The following is a 20,488-nucleotide window of genomic DNA, read 5'->3' as shown; positions in this document are numbered from 1 at the left end:
CTGAATTAAATTGCATTGTTTTTATTTTGTGGTGGGCGTATAATAAGCACTCTAGGTTGTTTAGGTTGATCAGGGCGCTTGTGTATATCATTTGAGTGGTAGAGAGTTATATGTATAAAAAGTATGTTATGATGAAGTCCAAAGTGCATCCCCTGACATCCCACTGTATCACACAGGGCAGTAACTTAGTTGTAAGGGGGTAAAGGTAACATTAGAGGGTTTAATAGCTGTCATGAGATCTAGCAGTGGTTTGAACACAGCATTGCTGCCCATAGAGAGGTGTGTGGTGCAGTCATGGCAACTACAGTAGGTAGGACCCGATCCAAGCAGTGCTTTATGTATCAGCTGAGGCTATTATCCAGTACATGGGGGAAGCTAATGGTCATAAGGAGGAAGGGGATGGATTTTGCCATCATCACGCTGATGTTTAAGCTGCTTTTGCTTTAAAATCCAGTATCTATAAAGCAAACTTTTTTTCTTTTTTTTCCTTTTTTTTTTTTTTTTTCCTTCCACTTAATGGTTAAATAAATGACCTCAACATCATTTAAACAAATAACTGTCTGCTTTGTGGTAGTAATTTCAAGCATAATGAAGTGAGAAGGATCTGGAAGAAATTGCAGGATGTCTGAACATGGATCACCTGTGCAACTTGCCTCAGTCCTTGTAAGAATGGGGGAGTCTTGGGCGTCATGGCAGCAAGCACTGTACCAGCCTCCCATACCCAGACACAGTTATCAGCAGCGCGAGTTACGGTTCTTTGTGTGGTAAATCCCAGAGAGTGGGGCTCCAAGAGCTACAGCGAAGGTTCCTGGGCTCTCGGAGGTGTGAGGCTTTGCCGTGGTGCGGACGGAACTGTGGCAGCTGTTCATCACCCCGCAGAGCTGCGCAGACCCAGAGGGGAGACACTGGTCAGATGCTGTTACCTGCTGCTGGATGTGGGCTTTCCGGGGTTCCTTCTCTGTCTCAAACACATCCACCCACCATAGGAATGGGGGCTTCATGTTTTCTGCAGCAACAGTTAATGCACTGGTGTTTGTCCTGTCGAAAGGCTGCCCTTCCCCAGGAGATCATGGGGTCATTTTCTCCCCTCAGTTCTGTTGAGGAGGATGAGCAGTTCAGCCCTGTCATGAGGCTGGTATAGATGCAGGCAGGCGCTTTGGAGGAAAGGTGCTGGGCAGGGGATGATTCTGGGAAATGATCTTCCCTCACACACCTTTCTCCTCTGGTTGTGTATTATTACTGTGCCTTTTTGTTTAGAAGCAGTTAATTATGTAAACTATCTAAAATAATTTGCCTTTGAACTTTGCAGTTAGGCTTAGTAACGACATGGAGACTTGCCATTGAGAAGGCGGCACTTCTGTGGCAGAAATGGATGGTCCTGTTTCCACCAGAATTTGTGTTACTTGAAAGAGCAGCATGATAAAGAGAGCTGGAAGCTACTGGACCTTAATAAAATGTGTTGTGGTCCTAACAGATTATATTTTTTTCCCGTGTCTGTTGTAGATCTTTGGAGTTTATGTCTGGATGATACAGTGGAAACAACCATGTAGACAAGCAAAAGAGTGTTTAGTTCACAGTGTCATTATGCACATGGTGCAGATATCAGGAGCTAAACTGATCCAAGCAGATTACTGAGTTTTCACATCTGAGAGCAGTGACTGGTAGAAATGCCCAAAGAAATGAGGGAATCTCCAAATGTAGAATATCTGAAATACACTGACATGCCTGGGTGCAATCACCAGAGGCTGTGAGCTCTTGTCAGCTGGAGATCTGGCGTTCTATCTTTCCATGCCTTCAGATGAAATGGTCCTTCTCTTTGTAGCCTGTGTGCCACTGAGTATATGCTTCCTAGTGAGAGTGTTAGTGTTTGATTTCAAGAGATAAACTGCACCTCCTTTTCGAATGACTTTTTTAGTGCCAAGGCTCTGCTGCATGTTCTTGCAAGTTTACTGGTCCCGTATGAAGCAAAAGTAAAATCTCATTGTTGCCTTTTTATAGAAAGTAATCCTGAGGCAGAGAGAACAGCAGTTTACCTAAAATACTTCTAGTAAGTGTACAGCTCTGTAGATACGCCCCATTTTCCTTTCTTAATCCCTGAAGGGGAATATCCTTGTAGGATATTCTTCTAGGAATGGTGGCTTTGCCAGTGGCACTCCAGCCGGTAGATGCGGTGGGTGCACTTCGTGAGAAAGGAAAGGGAGAGGCCCAAGTACAGCCTCAGCTATTGCTTAACAGCCACCTCCTAACCACTGAATGAAACCTTTAGACTTTACAGCAGATATTTCTAGCATTCAGGCCTTGCAGAAAGTGATGTCTTTATTCACAGAAGTTATTTTTTCCTCTTCAGTTTAATTAGAAATCTGGTTTTATCCTTGGGCAAGACAGATTGGTAATCAGTTTTGGATCTTGGCTGGGTTCACAGAGCAGGGAGAGATGTTAGAAAGACAAAACTGGAAATTCTTTGTCAATGACTGTTGTGTGTCATCTTCTCTTGGACGTGGTCCTGGGAGTTGCCAGACACACACAAAATAAGTATCTAAATAACCTTTAACTAGATGTACAATTTGAATCATGTGTTCAGTGACTCTGCATTTAATAGATCATTTTGTTTTCTGTGCCTTAAGAGTGTGTCTGTAAAAGCTGGTTTTCAAAATAAGTCAATGAAATGGTGAGGTTTGAGATATTAAAAACCTACATAGAGTTAATGCAAATGACTGTACATGTTGTTTCTGCAAGGAAAAGGAGACGAGGAAGATGCCTGAGGGAAGAAAATTTAGTACATGAGGTTATGTGGAACTGTTTGGTGTTTATAGTGGGGGCACTAATGTTTAGGATGATGCTTTGTGTTTGGTACTTGTAACTTGAAAAGAAAGTTGAGCTTTATCTAGTAGGTCATTCTTTGTTTTTTCATGTGATTTATTATGAACCCTGGCAGCTGAGATTTGCGTGGAAGATAAAAGCAAAGCGTGATATTTGAGGACATAATCTTCCTTTCTACCTTCCTCCTCCCCACCTCCCCTGGCTCTTGGTAACCAGCTACACAAAAGCATGGTAAAATGTTTTGCATTTTGAGTAAAATACCGTAACTTGAACTGACGTGCTAACTTAAACACAGCAACAGCAAGGTGACAGTGCTATTCTCTTTATTCAGTTTTTCATCTTGGAAAAGAGACAGCTTACAGAGATTTTCTGTACTCTTTCCAGTTACAGAAGAAGTAAGAGAACCTCCCTTGTAGCACAGATGCTGGGTGGCTGCTCTGCTCTGATGAGCGGATGGGGCTGGGGCGCTGCCTGAGCTGCTTCTCAGGTCACTTAGTTTGTGAATAGAATTTTAGTCTTCTAAAAGCAGTAGAAACAAGAAAAACATGGCTTTCAGATTTTTTTCCTCATCTAATACTAAAGTTTACCCCAGAATTGTGTTCCTTAAGTTTTGTTGCATGATCTATGTTAATTTTATTTTTCTAGTTAAAATAATTCAGGGCATTCATTTCCTCATTTGTATGCATTTACCTTCTGAAAATTTGTGCCACATGCATACTAAGTGCTGTCAATAGATGGCAACTCTAGGAATTGCAAGGTCTCTGACTCATGACTTACTGTTTCTGTAAGTGGGAATGTGTCTGTGTGCACCGGAATGGGGAGGACTTGCAGCGGCTCTTGGAGGTTGGCATGAGGCTCAGCTCTGGGAAGAGAAGGGTGTTCTTTTCCTCCAGTTTCTTGGAGGAGGGATCATCTTTGAAAAGCCAGACTATCCAGGGCTGTAAAGTTCAAAAGAAATATTCAAAATATTAATCTTTTAGCTCAAGTCAGAAGCTTCAATGTGTGATACATTTTTAACCAACAATAAACAGATGTAGCTTTATTTGACCTTAATCAACTTCCACTTTGGTGCTTGGCCTCAGCAGAAACAGGCCTATGCTTGAATACCTGAATAATATTAGAGTGTAAAGAGGGAAAGTAGTAAGCGATGCACAAAATGCAGTTCTACTTCAGAGTCATTTTTGCAACTGTTCTTTTTACCTTTATGACTTCTTTGCCCTCTGTGCTGAATGCCCAGGAGGGCTGCAGGTAAAGGCTGGGGATCGCCAGCCCCTTCGTTTCCCCGCTGGTTGCCCCAGGGGGTCCGCAGGGCTCAGCACCCCCAGCAACAGAGCAGCATGTCCATCTCTCCTCTTCAGAGCAGGGTTTGCTCTTCTGTGTTGAAAGACATTTAGTTTGGGTTTTTACCAGTTTATGCAGCAGCTATGGCTCTGGGTGCAGTTTCTTAAATACTGAGGAGAATGAGCCCAAGATGTGGATCTGTTTTCATACTTTAGTGTTGCAGTAGCATGTAAAGTATGTATATGGTTGAAAAAGAGATGGCGTTAAAAAAAAGCCTTTTTCCACTGAGCAAATCATCTCCATCTGACTTTGGTACTCTGAGCAACAACATTTTATATTGCTTTCACTTCTTATTAGTGTTGTGGCAATGTGTGTAGTATGACAGTACATTGAATGAAATTATTATGAATCTATTAACCAACTACCTATGACAGCTTATAAAGAGCGTGAACTCAAAACAATGAAGTAATGAAGGATTTAAAAAAAAAAAAAAAAAAGGATAAAAAAAAAGGTGAAGCAAGCTATTTATTTGTAAGCAATATGTACCTGAAAGAGTAGAGTATAAATTAAACGGGCACAGAAAAGTAAGTAGCAGTCCCTGGGAGTGCTTTGCAAAGGCTTTGTGGTTTTATGCATTTGACAAAAATCACAGTTTAAGATGTAAAATGCTTCTTGGGAGATAAGAAAATTGACCTATAGAAAGGCAAAGGACTCTCATGAAAGCCAAGAAGGCAAAGAGAGAAACAAATACAAGAAAGAACAAAAGGAGAGAAAAAAGGCAAAAAAAGCAAACCACTTCAGGTTTTTCAAGCTTTGGCCATCTACAGCCACACTGCTTTGCATAATAAGCACATTTATAAACAAATCTATGCACACACATGCTTGATTTGTCACAGTTTTGTCTGTGATGCTCTGTCTGCAGTTCTGCTTGGCTCTAGCTCTGATGGGCTGTAGCAAATGCCAGCTTTCTATGTTTCCCTTGATCGTTTTGCTCTTTAAATTTTCCTACAGAGGAAGGCTGGAGAGTTAAGAAAAAAATCCCAATGATCTGACTGGTGTGGGATTTTGGAATTGAGCGAGCTATGGTTGTAGGAACCTAAAGCTATTTATATGCTATGGTGCCCTCATACGCCAAATCAGCCATGAGTGCAGATCTTGAATCTATGTTTGTCTACTTTCCTGTGTTTATCACAATATTAAATACTTGAATAAATTAAAAAGAAAATATAAACCCTGGGTAATAATAAAGAGATGAACATAGATTTAAATGCCAAGTGCTAGGCACAGGATGAACCATCTAGAATAACCACAATAATATCTTTGGAGTTCTGGAGGCTTCAAGAAAATGCTTTGCAATGTATTTCACACAAAATTTAGTAGAGGTATTTTGTTTCATGCTGTTAGTGGACAATGTAGTGTTGGGCAGAAATATATAAACATTTTATATATATATATATACACGTAAATATATGTATTGGTGACCAGCAGCCTCTAGGTCTATTTTCAGAGATGTTCTCTGGTTTTTATGCACATCTTGTAGTTTTATGAACATCAAATAGTTCCAGACTCATAACTCTGTTCAAATCATTTGGTGTTTTGCCTCCCACGGTGAGGCTGTGCAATGGGATGTGCGACTGATCCTGGCACTGCACTGACCAGGCTGCGTGGGCAGGTTAGGCTGACAGTTCATATCCACAGAAAGGGGCTGGGAGCAGCGATCTGCCTGCTGCCGTGTCTTGGCTGAGCAGGGATGTTGTGCCACGCTTCCAAGGCTCCATTACACGAGCACGTCTCCATTAGCGGTGTCACTGTCCATAGCATACAGGAGAGGGGTTGGGGCAGCGCAGGCAGTTTGTGTGAGCCAGAAGGCTGCGGGAATCTACCTGTGATGCTTCACACTCGTGCCCAGCACGTCTTGGGTGTTTGCATTACCAGCCAGTGTGCCTACGGCTGGAGCCCCAACCTGCGCTGTGCACAGCAGCTGGAGTGGAGAGCCTGGGGCTGGGAGGGGAGCAGCAGCGTGGGGGCAACAGCGCTTGTTGTCTTAACGTCTATGCACTGTCTTTGGCACAGGCTCTGGCAGACTGGTTCTCTTTTGCTGAGTATGGTGAGCTGCAATGGAGTCCAAAAGTATACAAAGGAATAGTAAATTAAACTTGTGCTTTCAGGAAACGATACTAGTGCCAGTCCTCAGCCCTTGCCTCTCACTGGCATTAACTCAGTCCTGGCTGCAGCACTGAGAGCCAGGCTGGGCTTTATTTTTCATGCTGTTGTAGGTATAGAATCATCTGAGTAGAGCTGATGAGGATTTAAATACATATAGCTGAATCCAGAGTCCATTTCAGGCCCTTGGCTACAAACACGGGAATATTGATTTAGCTGGGAAGCAGCTATGCCCTGTAAGAGGTATGCTGAGTGAGGAAGGGAGCCATAAAGGAACTGAGGCCCTTGGAGAACACTGGCCAGCCAAAGTACTGCCAAAGTAAAAGCTGCTGGGAGAGGCAAAGCGGGGAGGGAGAGCTGTCGAGGCAAAGGCAGTGTATAAGAGAGGAAGAGTTCAGTGGTGAGAAAGAGAGAAGCCAAGTGGAAAATGCCATTTATTCTCATTTTAAATTAATTAGGCACACTGCTGTAAGATTTTATTTTTGAGGGCAAGCCACCACTGCTCTATGTTGACACATCAAGATATTCTGATACTGCTTTTTCATCCCTCTTTGTTCTTATCAAAAGCTTTGGTTTTGCTTCACAGTGACCATACCTCTCTCTACTATTGTTAATTCTTCCCTTGCCCTTCATCCACCCCTTCCTTCCTAACGTGGAAAATCATCTTGTGCTTTGACTTCAGGATAAAGGTACTCCAGACCTCTCCTGAGTGGACTGGAAATCTGAATGGAGTGTGACAGAACTGCTTCTGATATTTCTCACTTCCATGGAGCTGCTTCTTTACAACAGTAATCTTAATACACTTGGTCTAAACCCAGTTTAAATAAACCAGAATTCCAGTTCAGCACATTTCAGACAAAAGCCTTATGCAAAGTTTCATTGGTTGTGAGAGACGACGAGATGTATCTCTGGGCCTTTATCGCCATGCTTCGTACTCTTCCATCTATCAGAATAATTTGGTTTTAATGCATGTGGAAAGCCATTGCTCCATGGCCTCTCCAGCAGTCTCTGGCCAGTGATGGAGGGCACAGTGCAACAGGAGTCATGTCCCTTAATAGCAGCTGCTGAACCAGTCCACCATCAGCTGCCAGAGAAAGATATATTGAGGAATAGATGCTGTCAGTACATCTGCAGTGTAAACTGAAGCGTGATTAATGTGTGTGGTAAAGTCTCATGTGGCTGGCATTGGTGATCTTCTCTTTTTCTGTGCATCTCAGGGGGTTTGCCACCTGTAAAAACTCTCAAGAGATATTCTGACTTCTAGATTACATTTCCTGAACGATACGAGGTTTTGATGAAAGCCATTGCCACTTTGTGACTATTAGATGGCTACTGCTGCTGTGTGGGTGAATACAGCCTAGTTCCAGGTTGCGATACCTCCTGTAGCTTAAGAGGGACTGGACAAATGCAGGCAAATGGTTTTGATGTTCCCTTAACCAAAAGGCAAAATGCAGGATTTCATTTCTAAGGCTAAGCAGAATTTTGGCATTTTTGAGCCTGTCAGCTAGTGCTAACCGGCAGCTCTGCTTTTGTGAGTGAAACAAGAAATGAATTATCTGCCAAAGTACTCAAGTAGCTGAACTCTTGTTCACTACCGTACTCTCGTTTCAGGAATACAGCAACAAGCGTGGTGTCTTCAGAGCATTTGGAGCTAAGGAAGATGGAGGAGGGCAGAGTGTCTAGGAAATACAGGAACAGTTCCTGGTCGTATAGCTTTTGAATCACTTCCTTGAATAATTAAGGCTTCCAGCTTAAATTAATGATTGGAGTGAGGAATAGCGCGGTGGGGAAAGAATGAGGATTCAGCACCAAAAAGCATGTCACATGAATACTTCAGGATATTTTGGGTGACAAGGGTCTGACATCATCCTGGGGTGTTGTTCCAAGTCTAGTCTGGCTGAAGCTAGATCATGTGGTCCATGATCTCCTACCCTGAGGTGTGGTAGCTGTGCATACGTGCACACATTTCCAGTCAGAATGAAACTGATTCCTTCATTGTTCTGGGGCTTAATTATTTCACTTCTGCTAGGACTCTTATTTTAAAACTTGGGGAACTCTGTAAATAAATACATACTATAAAAAATATACGGTTTTCATCCTGTTAATTTGGTGCCTCTTCAGAACAAAATGTTATGTTCTGTCTAAACAGAAGGAATTTGTGTGCAATATCTTCTACAATTGCAGTCTGTTAATAATTATTGCCAATTTGTGGTTAGCTTAGCACATAATAGTTTCTCTGTGTGTGGTTTTCAATGAAAAATAGCCATTGTAATGTTTGTCAGACTTCTTTCTGCCTCAGGGATCACTCTGAATACAGTGTATGGAACCAATTGAATAGAACACTTCATGCCTTTGGTGTTTGTTTTTCCTCACTTCTCATCTGTCAACTGCTGTGCTCATTTTCTTTTAATTAGTTTTGATACTTGCTTGAAGATGAGACGGCCAGATTCAGTTCTTAGTTATATATGTGCAAATCTAGCAGAATTAGGTTTTGACTCAATGCAGTGAAACAGATCAAAAAGTGTAATTCAATGCTGCTTGCATGTTTAGCTCCAAAAAAAAATCCTGAAGTTAGGATGGGAAATGTGTGTGGCCTTGATATCAGTAGTTAACTATGTAACTAGGATTTTGGGAGTTGAACATCGTGTCACCAATCACCTATAACTTTCTTTGGCATTTCGATAAGTGTTTGGTGTTACCTTGATGTTTTTCACAGGTTGTGACTTATGTGCTAAAATTGGCTCTTTTAGAGGGTAAGCCTTAACAGTACAGAGATTAATTATTGAAATGTAGATTCCTGGAACCAGATGCTCCACTGTCTTTTTTGAGATGTTTCTTCCATTAGTAAATTCTGTACAAGCATGCATTGCAGCTGTCTCTATAGGAGATCTGATATTAGTGGGATTACAGAGGAGGACAAGTTCTTGGGAGAAATGGAGCTTGGAATTTGGCCTGTTTTTTGTCACTGTTAGATACTTGTGGCTTTAAGGTAAAGAACAAAAGGTGTTCACGCAGCTGATCTGCACTTTGTTCATTTCGTTGTCTTAGCTCTTTCCCTGTCTTTAACCCATTCTCCCATGTGCTTGGGGAGCCTTTTCTTATCTCCCTAGAGCTCCCAGAACAACCAACCAGGCATGGAGCATCCACCTGCCAGCTGATGCTTGCGTCTCGATTTGCTTATTCAGGCTGTGGCTCTGTTTTGGCTTTTGCAGCGCTTGCGTTCCTCTGGCTGTTGACCACTGTTAGCTCTTTGGCTTTAAGCGAGGACACAGCCCTGGAGGAGGTGCAGTGATCTAACCAGTTATCTAAAAGCTTGTTTGTTGCCAGGAATGTCCGGTTTCTTTGGCCTTATGGCCTTGCAATTGGGTCTCCTTTTATCTTGTAACTGGCCTGTTCCGAAAGAAGCGAAGTCCCTCGTTGGCTGTCTGCTCCCAGGTTTTAGACATGTGCTCCATAGTACAACCTCCAGATGAATGTGAGCAGCAGATATGTGGAAGATACAGGGACAGTAATCCTAACCTTGAATCTGGTACACCCAGTAGGAAACATTTACCGTTTCTATGCAGACTTTTAATGAATATGTTTTCTACTATTTAAGATACGATATTTTTGTTGTTTGTGATTCATCTGATTCTTTGTGGTAATTATTTGCCCCTTCTAGCATCTGATTTCGTTTCTACTGATGATGTAGCAAAGACAACCACTGGGGAGGGACTTGTGATCAGAGTGTTTGTGCATCGTCACCTGCTTTTGTTCAGAAACCCTCTGACCAAGCAGCTCAGACAGATAGCATGCTCATTCCTCAAACACTAGTGTAAATACAAAATATTTTAGCAGATTGTATGGAAATACAGAAAAAAACTTATGAACACAGTTTGAACTTGAAGAACTATTTGGAAATAATAGAAATGTTTACTAACACATGCTTAATTCTGTTTTTTAGATAGGAGATAAAAGTGAATCCAAGCCTGGAATTGTACCAATATGTTTTTGCCCTACTTCTCTGAATCTAATTGAAACTGTAAATATCAGTTAATAAAATGTAGCTCTAAAATGTTTTCACTATGTAAAAAAGCCAATTCTTGAAGAATGCACCAAAAAGGACCTGCCCAAATTAAATGTTTGAGGGATGAGCTGACATAAAATTTGTACCAGCTCCCACTGAGAAGTTTCTTTACAAAGTATTTTGGAGCTGCCAGAAGCTTTTGCACATACTAAGTGCTTGCCAATTTTCCTTTTTAAAATGAAATCAAAGGCAATTTTAAGTTACATGAGCCTGCAAAAAGAATCTGAATTGGTGGCTAAACATTGCTTTTTGTAAAATGCATGCAAAACACAACTGTATTTCTTGGAAATATTTTCACAAAAAGGATTTGGTCTTTGAGTCAGACCATGTCTGCAGTGTTTCAGGCAGAACAAGGAGGTGAGTGAGGAGGAACTGCAGCAAACTGCTTTATTTCCCATCCACATCCTTTTCTGGCACTTATTTATGCCTGGCTGTAGCATGTATTTGTAAGAAATCAGAAGTTAACCTCTTAGCTTCTGCTTTCCTGACCAATTCTTTTGTATCCAGTTCAAGTGGTGCTTAGTAGAAATAAGAGTCAGGATGTTCTAGCTACAATAAGAGGGAATTTTCTGGACTTTCCAGAATGTCCAAATTAAAAAAAAACCCAAAGAAACAGAATTTCCAAATTTAAAACCTCTTGGCACAGAGTCAGTTTGTCAATGACCAGTTTAGGTTTGATGATAAGGCAGGAGGAATTACTGTGATTCAGCTCTCTGCCTTGTGGAGGCTGGGACCTGGGAACTTAGAGCAGCTTTACTGTGTTAAGAATGACATAGTTTTGGTCTCGCTTTCCTGCTTACTAAGAAGTCATAAATAAATATTGCTTTTTGATTTGTCCTTGGGTAGCAGTTCCATAGCAGCTTCTTGAGAGGGCTTTAATACCTCGTACAATTCAAAACAGAGTTACTGGAACTGGAAAATCACAGAGAAGGGCGAGGAGGATCAGCAAAGTTAGTGACTATGTATGGAAAGAAAGACTGGACTTGGACTGGCCTGAAAAATAACTCTGAGGGGGTACAATGGATGTCAAAAATTGACAACGGTCAGAGACTTTGCTCGCAGTGCCTTCTCTGTGCAAGAGAATTAGGGAATCATCAAATGAAACTAATAGGGGCAAGTTTGGAGGAAAAAAATCATAGAATGAATATTAAACATTTTGTGACGCAGAAATCCGGTTTTAGCATCTATAGTGTCTGTGTAGATTGGAAGAATGACTAGAAAAATTCAAGAAAGAAAAGTATTTTGAGAACTAGTAAATATGCAGATGCTGGGAACCTGCATGAGTAGGAATTGGAAGAGTATTCAGGAGAAATACTATTATACTGTTTTCTGTACTTTTACCTAAGCATCTGTAGATTCTCACAGGTGCAGAAATCTCAGTTAAATGAAGTTCCATCCTACCCAGTATGGCCATGCTTACATAAAGAGGAATTTAGTGTGATATCCAGCTGAACATCCAGTACTTCGTTTGCTGCTGAAGTAGTATTGTACTTGGCATTGTCTTGCCTCTTACACATGCGGGTATGTCAGCTCGATCGACTCTAATCCCAGGAATTATTTTGCATTGTTGCAGGTTACGGTCCCTGTGCACGGGCCCACATTGTGAGTTGTCTGGTGCGCGGTGCCAGGTCTGCACATCAGGACGCGCAGCAGTCGGCTGGGTTGTCGTTGCTGTGAGGTTGGGGTAACTGAGGGACGAGAACTTGGTGGATTATATTTCTTTTTTTTTGCCGAGGTTGGTGTTATATTTAGTTTTAATAACTTTACACAGGCTTTTACAAACTGCAGGGCTCACTCTGGGATCCTAACCACTGCTACTTTGGTGTTTTTCTAGAGGTTTTTTGCCTTATTTTGATAATCTGAAGACTGCACATTTGTTATAAGTCTTGATTAGGATTAGCAGTTTTTAATTAAGAAATTAAGAACAAAACCTGGAAAAATGAAACAATTCTCCAGGTGTACAGGAAGGTATGTCAGAGTAAGAAATACCACATCAGGTGTTGGCACTATCTATTGGCCTACATTGTTTTCCTTTCTGTGTTCTAAGAGATCAGTAAGAGAGGGGGAATGTTAAAAGCACGCAAGCTGTCTTTTTCTGTTTTCCACATACCAAACTTAACTAACGTAAATCTGACTTCCAGGGTTTTATCTTTGTCTTTTTTTTTTTTTTTTTCTAAAATAAGAAAATAATCTTGCTTATCAGCTTTTTAAATTTGTGTGCCTTTTCTCTCTTCCAAAATGCCATTATTTAACTTTCAATTATAGGATCCAGATGATGAATTATTATATGCAGTTGCTTTCTTAATTGCTTAAGATACCCACAGGTGCTAGAAGAGAGTATACAGGAATTCGTAACATTGGATATATGTTGCAAGTATGTGATGTCAAACACAATAGTGGTCATACAGTCAGCTTGCACACATATGGAGGGGAGTGTATTTTAGTACTTAGAAAAAATAATGAAGAGAATTCTAGGGTAGTTTATATCAGTATTATGGCATTGTAGATGTTGATTGTGACCTTGAGTAAATGAGTGAGTTGCCAGACCTCCTTTTGCTTCAGTTATTCCAGCTGGAAATTTGGGTGAAAATGTGGCTTCTCTTTGTAAACAAGATGTCTGATCTGAGCTTTTCTTGGTAAGAAAAAGAAAAATCATTTCAGCAATGTAGCATAGATATGAATAGCCAGTATTAGAATTACAGTCAGAAAAGCATGCAGCGGAAGCCAAAATCACAGCAGCATTGACATGTCTGGAAATAGTAAATTTAGGCGATTAAATTATTTAATTGCCTTTTATGGTCTTTCATCAGTATGTTTTGTTATAAGAGGCTAATTCCAGTCCAAGTAGATGAAAACAGAAGGGTAGTGTTTGTTTGAAATTTCCCAATGGATCAAACTAAAGAAGAAATTGAAGTAATTGTGTATTTCGCTTTTGTATGTATCAGCAGGACAACATTGCTAATGGAAAGTTTATTCTCCTAACCCGATTGCTGATGTAAGAAGCAGCATTTTGTTTGCTAAATAGAATAAGTACAGCCCTATTTCTATCTGACCTGTGCAAAGATACCCAACCAGGAGCCAGTGCTAGCTGTGCTCAGTTGTGCTGTACCGAGTCTGCAGCTCTGCGCTGCCACAGGGACCCTTACGCTTGCCAAGAGGACCGGCGGGCAGCACCACACACGGTACCAGTGCCTCCTCTTTTCTTGCTACCCCATGGCCGTGATCTCCAGGTGGTGGGTAGGGTAGGCAAGGAACAGCTGCATGCATGCAAAACCACGATACTGGTTTTCTGTAACTGATGCTGTCTGAACGTAGCTTGAGGCCATTGGGCTTGCATCAACAGGCTCTTCCCTGTCTAGTGGCAAGGGAATGTATTTTATTGGTGCGGGGTGCAGGTGGGTTTCCAGCTTGGAAAGCTGCTGAAATGATGCTGCTGTTGCACCTATGTTGCTGTGGGGTTAGCTGGTAGAAACATGACTGTGACAAGGTGTGTGCAGGTGGAGCAGTGTTCCCAGGTGGTGGGAGAGGGAGGGATTGCTGCCAGCTCAGCTCGGCCTGCTTCCCAGGTGGGAGAGAAGCAAGACATTTTGTAGGAGCTGTAAAATCAGCAGGGCGCTAGTAAGTGGCTTTTGGAGTGTAGACATTATCAGCAAACTCTTGTGAGCGCTTACAAGGCCGTTTTGAGGTGATGAAATAAATGTGCTATAAGGGCCCTTGGGTGCTGTGCATGAGATCAGGCTGGGAGATGCCAAACTGCCCTCCCCGAGGTCTTATCAGCCCTCTGGGGATACTTTCAGCCACAGATGAATCTTATCAGCTCTGGCAATGCACAAAGAGTCTGGCAAGTGCAGCCTGTGGAGGGCTCCTGACACTGCCAGCTCAACTAAGAGGGTGTGTTTTAGGGCCAGTACAGCGGCTGCTTGCAGATTTGTTCTGCCTGAGTGCACCAATATCTGGGGCATGAAGTTCAGGTGAAGGCACAGAGGAAGGAATAGCTGAGATCAGCACGCTGTCAGGCTGGGAAGAAAAGAAATGGGTTGACATAGGTGGAGTCGCTGTCATCAGGGACTTTTGTCCGGAAAGGTCTGTTAGCAGAGCTCTGACAAATATAAGGGTCTTATTTTCATGGTTATTTATGCAGGGACATTGTTGCTTTGCCTTGGAGAGCTCACCTTGTGTGCTGATGTCATCTTTACCATGATGGATTTCCAACCCTCCTTTGCCTGGTGAGAACTAGCTGCATGGATTTGTAGGCGAAATGAAAGCGTCAGCTATTCTAATTACTTCACACATGGTTTGTATGCAAACCTTGATGTTTCAGCTTGAGTTGTTAGACTGTAAGTGGAGTCACATTTCTCAAAATAAAAACATAATTTGCTTCCAGTAATTTGATCCAATACCAGGGTGACTTTGCAAAAGGTTGCTTCATATGTAGTTTTTCCTACCTAAATTGTTTTACCTTTTGCCTGTTTTGATTTCATATTTTTACCCTCTTTAATAACAACAAACAAAAAACCTCAAACAAAACAAAAAATTTCAAAGCATAGACCAATACTGAACATTTAATTCCAAAAGACCATCCCTTCTTCGTCTCCCTGCACCAGTCACTGATGACAAAGGTACTAGGATGGAGGTAACTGGGGCTCCCTGTGTTATCTGGTAGCTGCTCTGTTTCTGGTCCCAGTGTAGAGATCTGCCTTATGAAGCTCTCAGGAAGTGCAGTTTTTACATGCATTCACAAACCACTGCAGAACACACGCTGTTCCTGATGCCTGGAAGACACAGATAGGACCAACATGTGTTGTATAGTCATTGACACCTCAGTTCTAGTCTCTCAGTCCCTTTAGTAGATTTTAGACAATCATATCTGAAAATATATGCAGTGTTTTGCCATTCACAACAACTAGTTTCCTGGCAAGCGCTCTGGCCACAGAAAGGGTGGCAAATCATATCTTATACAGTTTGCTTTGTCCAAGCGCATAACTGACTTGTAGCAGTGTTGCTGTGCCACGTGGTTCGGGTTGTGACAGACAGGGATGGTGGGCTTGCTGGGGAACTGCCATTGAAGACCAGATGAGGAATATATGAAAAGCAGCATCATTATGTATTAATGTAGCTTAGCTATGGCACTGCCTGAATGGTGTGGGATATTAACTCTGTTATATTTTTTTTTAGAATAAATAGAAACATGAAAATATTAAAGCATTAAAAAAAAAAAAAAAAGCAAGCCCTTGGTGACTCTCTCCAGGGTGCTATATTTTTTCTTCTCACCAGTACCTGAGCTGCGAGCTGCCTGCTGGCCACGTGCTGAAGCCATGACTGCAAAGTGCAGAATTGTTTCTGTTTCTGCTTCAAGGGCAGGGTGTTTGGTATGGCTGCCATCCTTCTGGTTTTTCTTCAACATCTTTATTGCTGTGTTTCTACCAGGAACTCTGACATACTGAAAATGCCACAAGCCATTCAAGGGAGGTAGGCAGGTGTCTCATCTGCACTCTGCCAAGTGGTGAAACATTAAGTTTGTCAGCCAAATTTCTCAGTGCTGGTCTACACTGCAGAGGCTTCCTGAATGGTGGTGTCACTGCTGTCGTGGTGGTCTCTGCTTAAAAATTAAGCAAGTTTTGTTATGAGAGATTTGTTTTTCATTTCAGAATAGGCATAGTACAAGATTGATACAGCTTGTTCCAGCAAAAGGAGTTTTCTTACTTAATTGAACTATCTTTCTCAAATCTCAATCTGTTAAACAGAAGGCCTGAGTCAGGATTAAGTGCATAATGACTATAAATGTGCAATTATTTATATATACATGCACATAAGTCAAGACTATGTTTTTGGCTTGCACTTTGTTCGTACATGTCAACATTGCTCCCAGACAGAAGTCCTGAGCTGAAGGGAAGCATTCATTCCCTGAAACTTGCTATGAATTAGATCTTTGCATGTGATTTCCCTCCCTCCCGCTTTGAATAAAATAAATAAATTAATTAAAAAAATAAAAAGCCAGTTTCATTTTTTTAATCCTTCTGGATGGGAGGTGGTAGATTATATTATTTTAGAAGGACAGTATGGTGAATTCAGTATTTGCTACACAGCAACTCAAATATTTGGCCTGTTTTGGAGTGGCTTTTATGTTAGCTGGAGATACAAAAATTCAGTCCCTAAAGTGTGTACCTTTTATATTACTGCTAGCAAAGCACTAGTGAAATTCATTTTCCAATGATTGCACAACATACTGTAGCAGTGGATTAGTTTTGTCCAGCAGCACACTTTTACATATTGCTGTATATCATAATTTCAAACTGAAGGCAATGAAGCATGACAGTGAACAGATTTAAGAGGGAAATAAATTAAATTGGACAGAAGCTGTAGAAGAAATGTAGGAAAATAGAATTCAAAAGTTATTAAAAAACTCGTGTCCCCTATCAGACAACTGAATGCTAGTGGCTCTGAAGCAAAGGGAATGCGTTAGCTATTCCTTAACAGTAGAGATATCAAATGTTAGTATTTTTCCTTTCTAGATATTAGATATTCAAAATGTTAGGAACAGATGGAAATGTTCAGCAAAGACGACAGAGCAGAGGGCAAACACCGAATTGACCACCATACATATTTTGTCATTTTTTGAAGTACTTCGACATCATTATTTTGACGAGATGAATCTGATACAGCAGTTAACAAATGTAAACCACATACCTGTTTTCTCAGGATAACCTGGGGTATGGATAATATTTCTCACCTTATATGTGCTAGTTCTGAATTTAAAATCAGTGCAGAAGCTTTATTCCTAACCAATTTTATTATCATCTTAAAGTACCTGATATGTTTAATCAAAGAGATGGAGAAGTCTGAGGAAAAGTTAGGAAATCTTTTGCAGTCACACTGATGCTAATGAAGTTTGCTTCGTACTTCTGCTACAGGACAAAGCATGATTAGACATTTGACTGGTGATGTCAATTTGTATTCAAAACAGATCTAAGAAAGTGGAATCTTTATTTGCAGTTTTTTACTATTATTTCTGTTTATATCTCTGTGTGAATGTTCTAGCTTATTAGTTATTTCATTGCTTCAACCTGTTAATGCCTTGGTGTTGAGAAAATATAACACTTGGTGCTGAGAAAATATAATGCTTGGTGCCTTTTGGATTGAGTCTGAAAAACTGGCTGTCAGAGACATGGAAAGAAATGAAGTTTAATAATATTAGGAATGAAAATCCTTTGGACAGAAGATACTCAGTGGAGTAAATTGGATAAAGACCAGCTGGGAACTTGAACCCAAGTTCATTTTTTGTATTATTTGGGAGTAACACAAGTTCATCAAAGTTGCAGGAAGCAGTGATGACCTTATCTCGGTGGAAAGGACGCCCTGGAAGGGCTCCTTGGTGCTGCTGGAGGCAGGGAGCTGGGAGAGGGCCTTGGCGAGGGAAGATGGAGCTCAGCTCATTCTGTGTGACCAATACAGAAAGGAGTTGATAAGCAAAGGAGCCTCTAAGAGGAACTGATACCTGTTTAAAGTTAAGCCAGCAGAGCTGATGGATCCAGCATTAAATTCAAATTCTGGTGAGGGCCCCTTGTCTTGGCAGCTGCCTTCACTGTGTTATGTGAGAGGCACTTGGGACTCGGTGTAGATAACGTGGTGTTTTGAGAGAAAACAGGGGTGATTCCAACTTGCTTAATGTTGCAGTGCTATATTGGTAGCCACTTGAAATATCTGCATACCTTGGCAAAGGGTTTCTGTTGTCTTTTCTGCTTTTGATTGCCAGACACAGATGCTTTTCACCGTTAAGTAGGAGTACAGTGAAATCTGTCTCGAGCAGTCTCACAGCAGGCTGGTAACACTCGGTTTAAAGGAGGTGATCTTCTCAAAGGCAAAGCTAAATGGCAAAGATAATGATATGTTTTTAATTCATGAAGTTGCACCACGTTTCAACTGTGGAAGGTGAACGCAAAGTAGTCAGATCAGTGTGTTGGTTTGTAGTGCTCAGGTCAGACACGCTGGGCTTGGTGTGACTACTCTCCTGGCATGGAAATGCTGCATGTGGAACAACCATGTGGAAATGCTGCAGAGGTTTGTTACTTTGGATCATATGTTACCAATACTGAAAAATGTCTGAAAGAGTTCGTATTTGGTGGAAAGGAAAAAAATGGCACTCAAGGTAAAGTTGCAGATCTCAGATTACTTAACTGAAATAAGTTGTGAAAAAGATGTTTATTGTCCAATTTGCAAAATATCCAGGATGAAAAAAAGCAGAAAAACTATCAATTTTTCTTCATTATACACATTGATATTAAGTAAAAAGGAAAAAAAAAACCAAACTAATGCATGCCACATAAAGATGATGTGCATAGGGGAATGCAGCTTTGCTGCTGCAGCTGGAACAGAGGAGAAGAAAAGGATCTGTGTGTGTGTATGCACATGTGTGGGCACTGAGGGGGTTTGTTCAGTTTTAAAAGACCTTTGTGCCCTGCCAGCCTTCGGACAGCTGAGCGTTAGGCAAGTCTTCTACCTTAATTAGGAACAGTTTGATTCTCCATATCACTGCTCTGATTGCCTCTGAGGCACTGAGGGGCTCCTAACCTGCCAGGGAGCTGCTGTGATTGCCCCCACGTGGGGCAGGGGAGCTGCTGTGATTACCCTGTGTGGGGCATCTGGGAAACAGGCTTGGGCTGGCAGCTTTACTCTCACCAGAGGCAGGAGCAGGGTTGATTTTTCTCAGTTGGCAGGTGACAAGCACTTCTAAACCCAGTATTCACAAGCCAAAATGTATTTTAGATATCAGCATATAAATGTATCTCTTTTTCCCTTTTTATAACTGTCTGCAGATTTAGGAATTTGCAGAGTGCTTCCTCTTATTGATGTTTTACACCACTTTGAAAGGGGAACTGTTACCTTGGTCTAAAAGCAGAGATGATTCTGGGCCCCAGCAGCACGAACCTGTTGCTGTGTGCTCTGTGGTTGAAGCCTGCTACCAGGGGCTCGGAGGAGGTGGTGGTTGTGTGAATGCCTTTTCTTAGCTTGCAGACATACGTGCACATGGAGTAAGAGTGCAGCCGTTTTGGCTTTTGAATCGAGGAGGGTGGTGAGGAGAAAGGATGTAGTGGGGTTTGAGTCAAAGATAGATGTTCAGCTGCAAGCATTTTTTTCTACAACTTCCTATTTTGATTTGCATATAGGGGTGGGGGCTGGGTGTATTTATGGTTTAATGAGACACTCTCGCCTGAATAGCAGAATATTATTCACAGGAAGAAATGAGTTATTGCTGGTTTTCTTCTTCTTTCTGTTCAGTTACTGTGGATACAGCATGTAAGTTTTAGACAAACTTCCCCCTTGAACAGTATATGCAGCTTACAGTTGTTATGCTGAAGCCGCTGAAGGAAGGAGGTTAAGGGAGCACAGTTTTTAAGAGAGATTTGTTTGCTGCTTGAATTCCTACGGATATAATGAGCTTTCGCGGCAGATTCAGAAGGGAGCCCAGTGAACTGCGGAGGAAGAGAAAGACCGTAATAAGGCGAGTGAATCAAGGAGAAATTCACAGATTAAGCTGTGTGAGTATGCACTCCTTCCATCTTTTCTACGACATTGCTAAGAAATAACAGGTCAAACACTCTTCAGACTACAGCTAAGAGAGAGTACGATTTATTCCTTGGTTTGTACGTAGGATTGACTGTGTCTTGTCAATCTGTGTGATGAGGTGCTGAGTGTTGGAAAATGATTACTGAAGTCTGAAACTGAAGCACAGGGAGTTCAGGAGTTTATAGAACCCAAGTGCATTAGGGAAACTCTTGTATAGCATCATGTCGGTCAGACATACTGATAGCAGCATCAGCTGATAGCCTGTCTGGCGTCTGGTAACGTGTGCTTGGTAGTTCCATGAAAATCCATAATGCTGCTTCTGGAGTAGAAAGTTACTCTCTGCTATTTCAGATCTCACAATCTGCTCTAGGCAATTTGTGCCTCTCAAAGCCAGGAGGAGAAAGCCACTGTCCCCCTGCAGTGCAGGGAACAAATGGAGAAAGCTCCAGAGCCCTTGGTGGGAAGCTCGAGTGAGGTTCTGCCCCAAGAGGTCGATGGCAGCTGTGCCAGTGATGGCTTTGGGCCAGGACTTCACCTCCCAAAACTCCAGTGTGACACGGGGCAGCTCACGTTAACTGCATTGTGCCTCAGCTT

General features: G+C 41.7%; 1 protein-coding gene across 3 annotated transcripts in view; it reads left to right on the top strand.

Moving 5' to 3' along the window:
* DOCK10 (dedicator of cytokinesis 10) overlaps nucleotides 1-20,488 on the top strand; it is a 156,667-nt gene that overhangs the window by 26,568 nt on the left and 109,611 nt on the right. The window contains exon 1 of one of the 3 annotated variants that reach the window (XM_065640259.1): nucleotides 19,762-19,866. The exons of the other annotated variants lie outside the window; for them this stretch is intronic. Coding sequence (XP_065496331.1) covers nucleotides 19,762-19,866 — 105 coding nt within the window. Of the gene's footprint in view, nucleotides 1-19,761; nucleotides 19,867-20,488 lie in introns of those variants that run through there. 3 annotated transcript variants of the gene reach the window in all.

The sequence above is a fragment of the Caloenas nicobarica genome, chromosome 8 (genome assembly GCF_036013445.1).
Source record: "Caloenas nicobarica isolate bCalNic1 chromosome 8, bCalNic1.hap1, whole genome shotgun sequence".
NCBI lineage: Eukaryota > Metazoa > Chordata > Aves > Columbiformes > Columbidae > Caloenas > Caloenas nicobarica.
The sequence above is the reverse complement of the archived record's forward strand: the minus strand, read 5'-3'. Positions and strand labels throughout refer to the sequence as shown.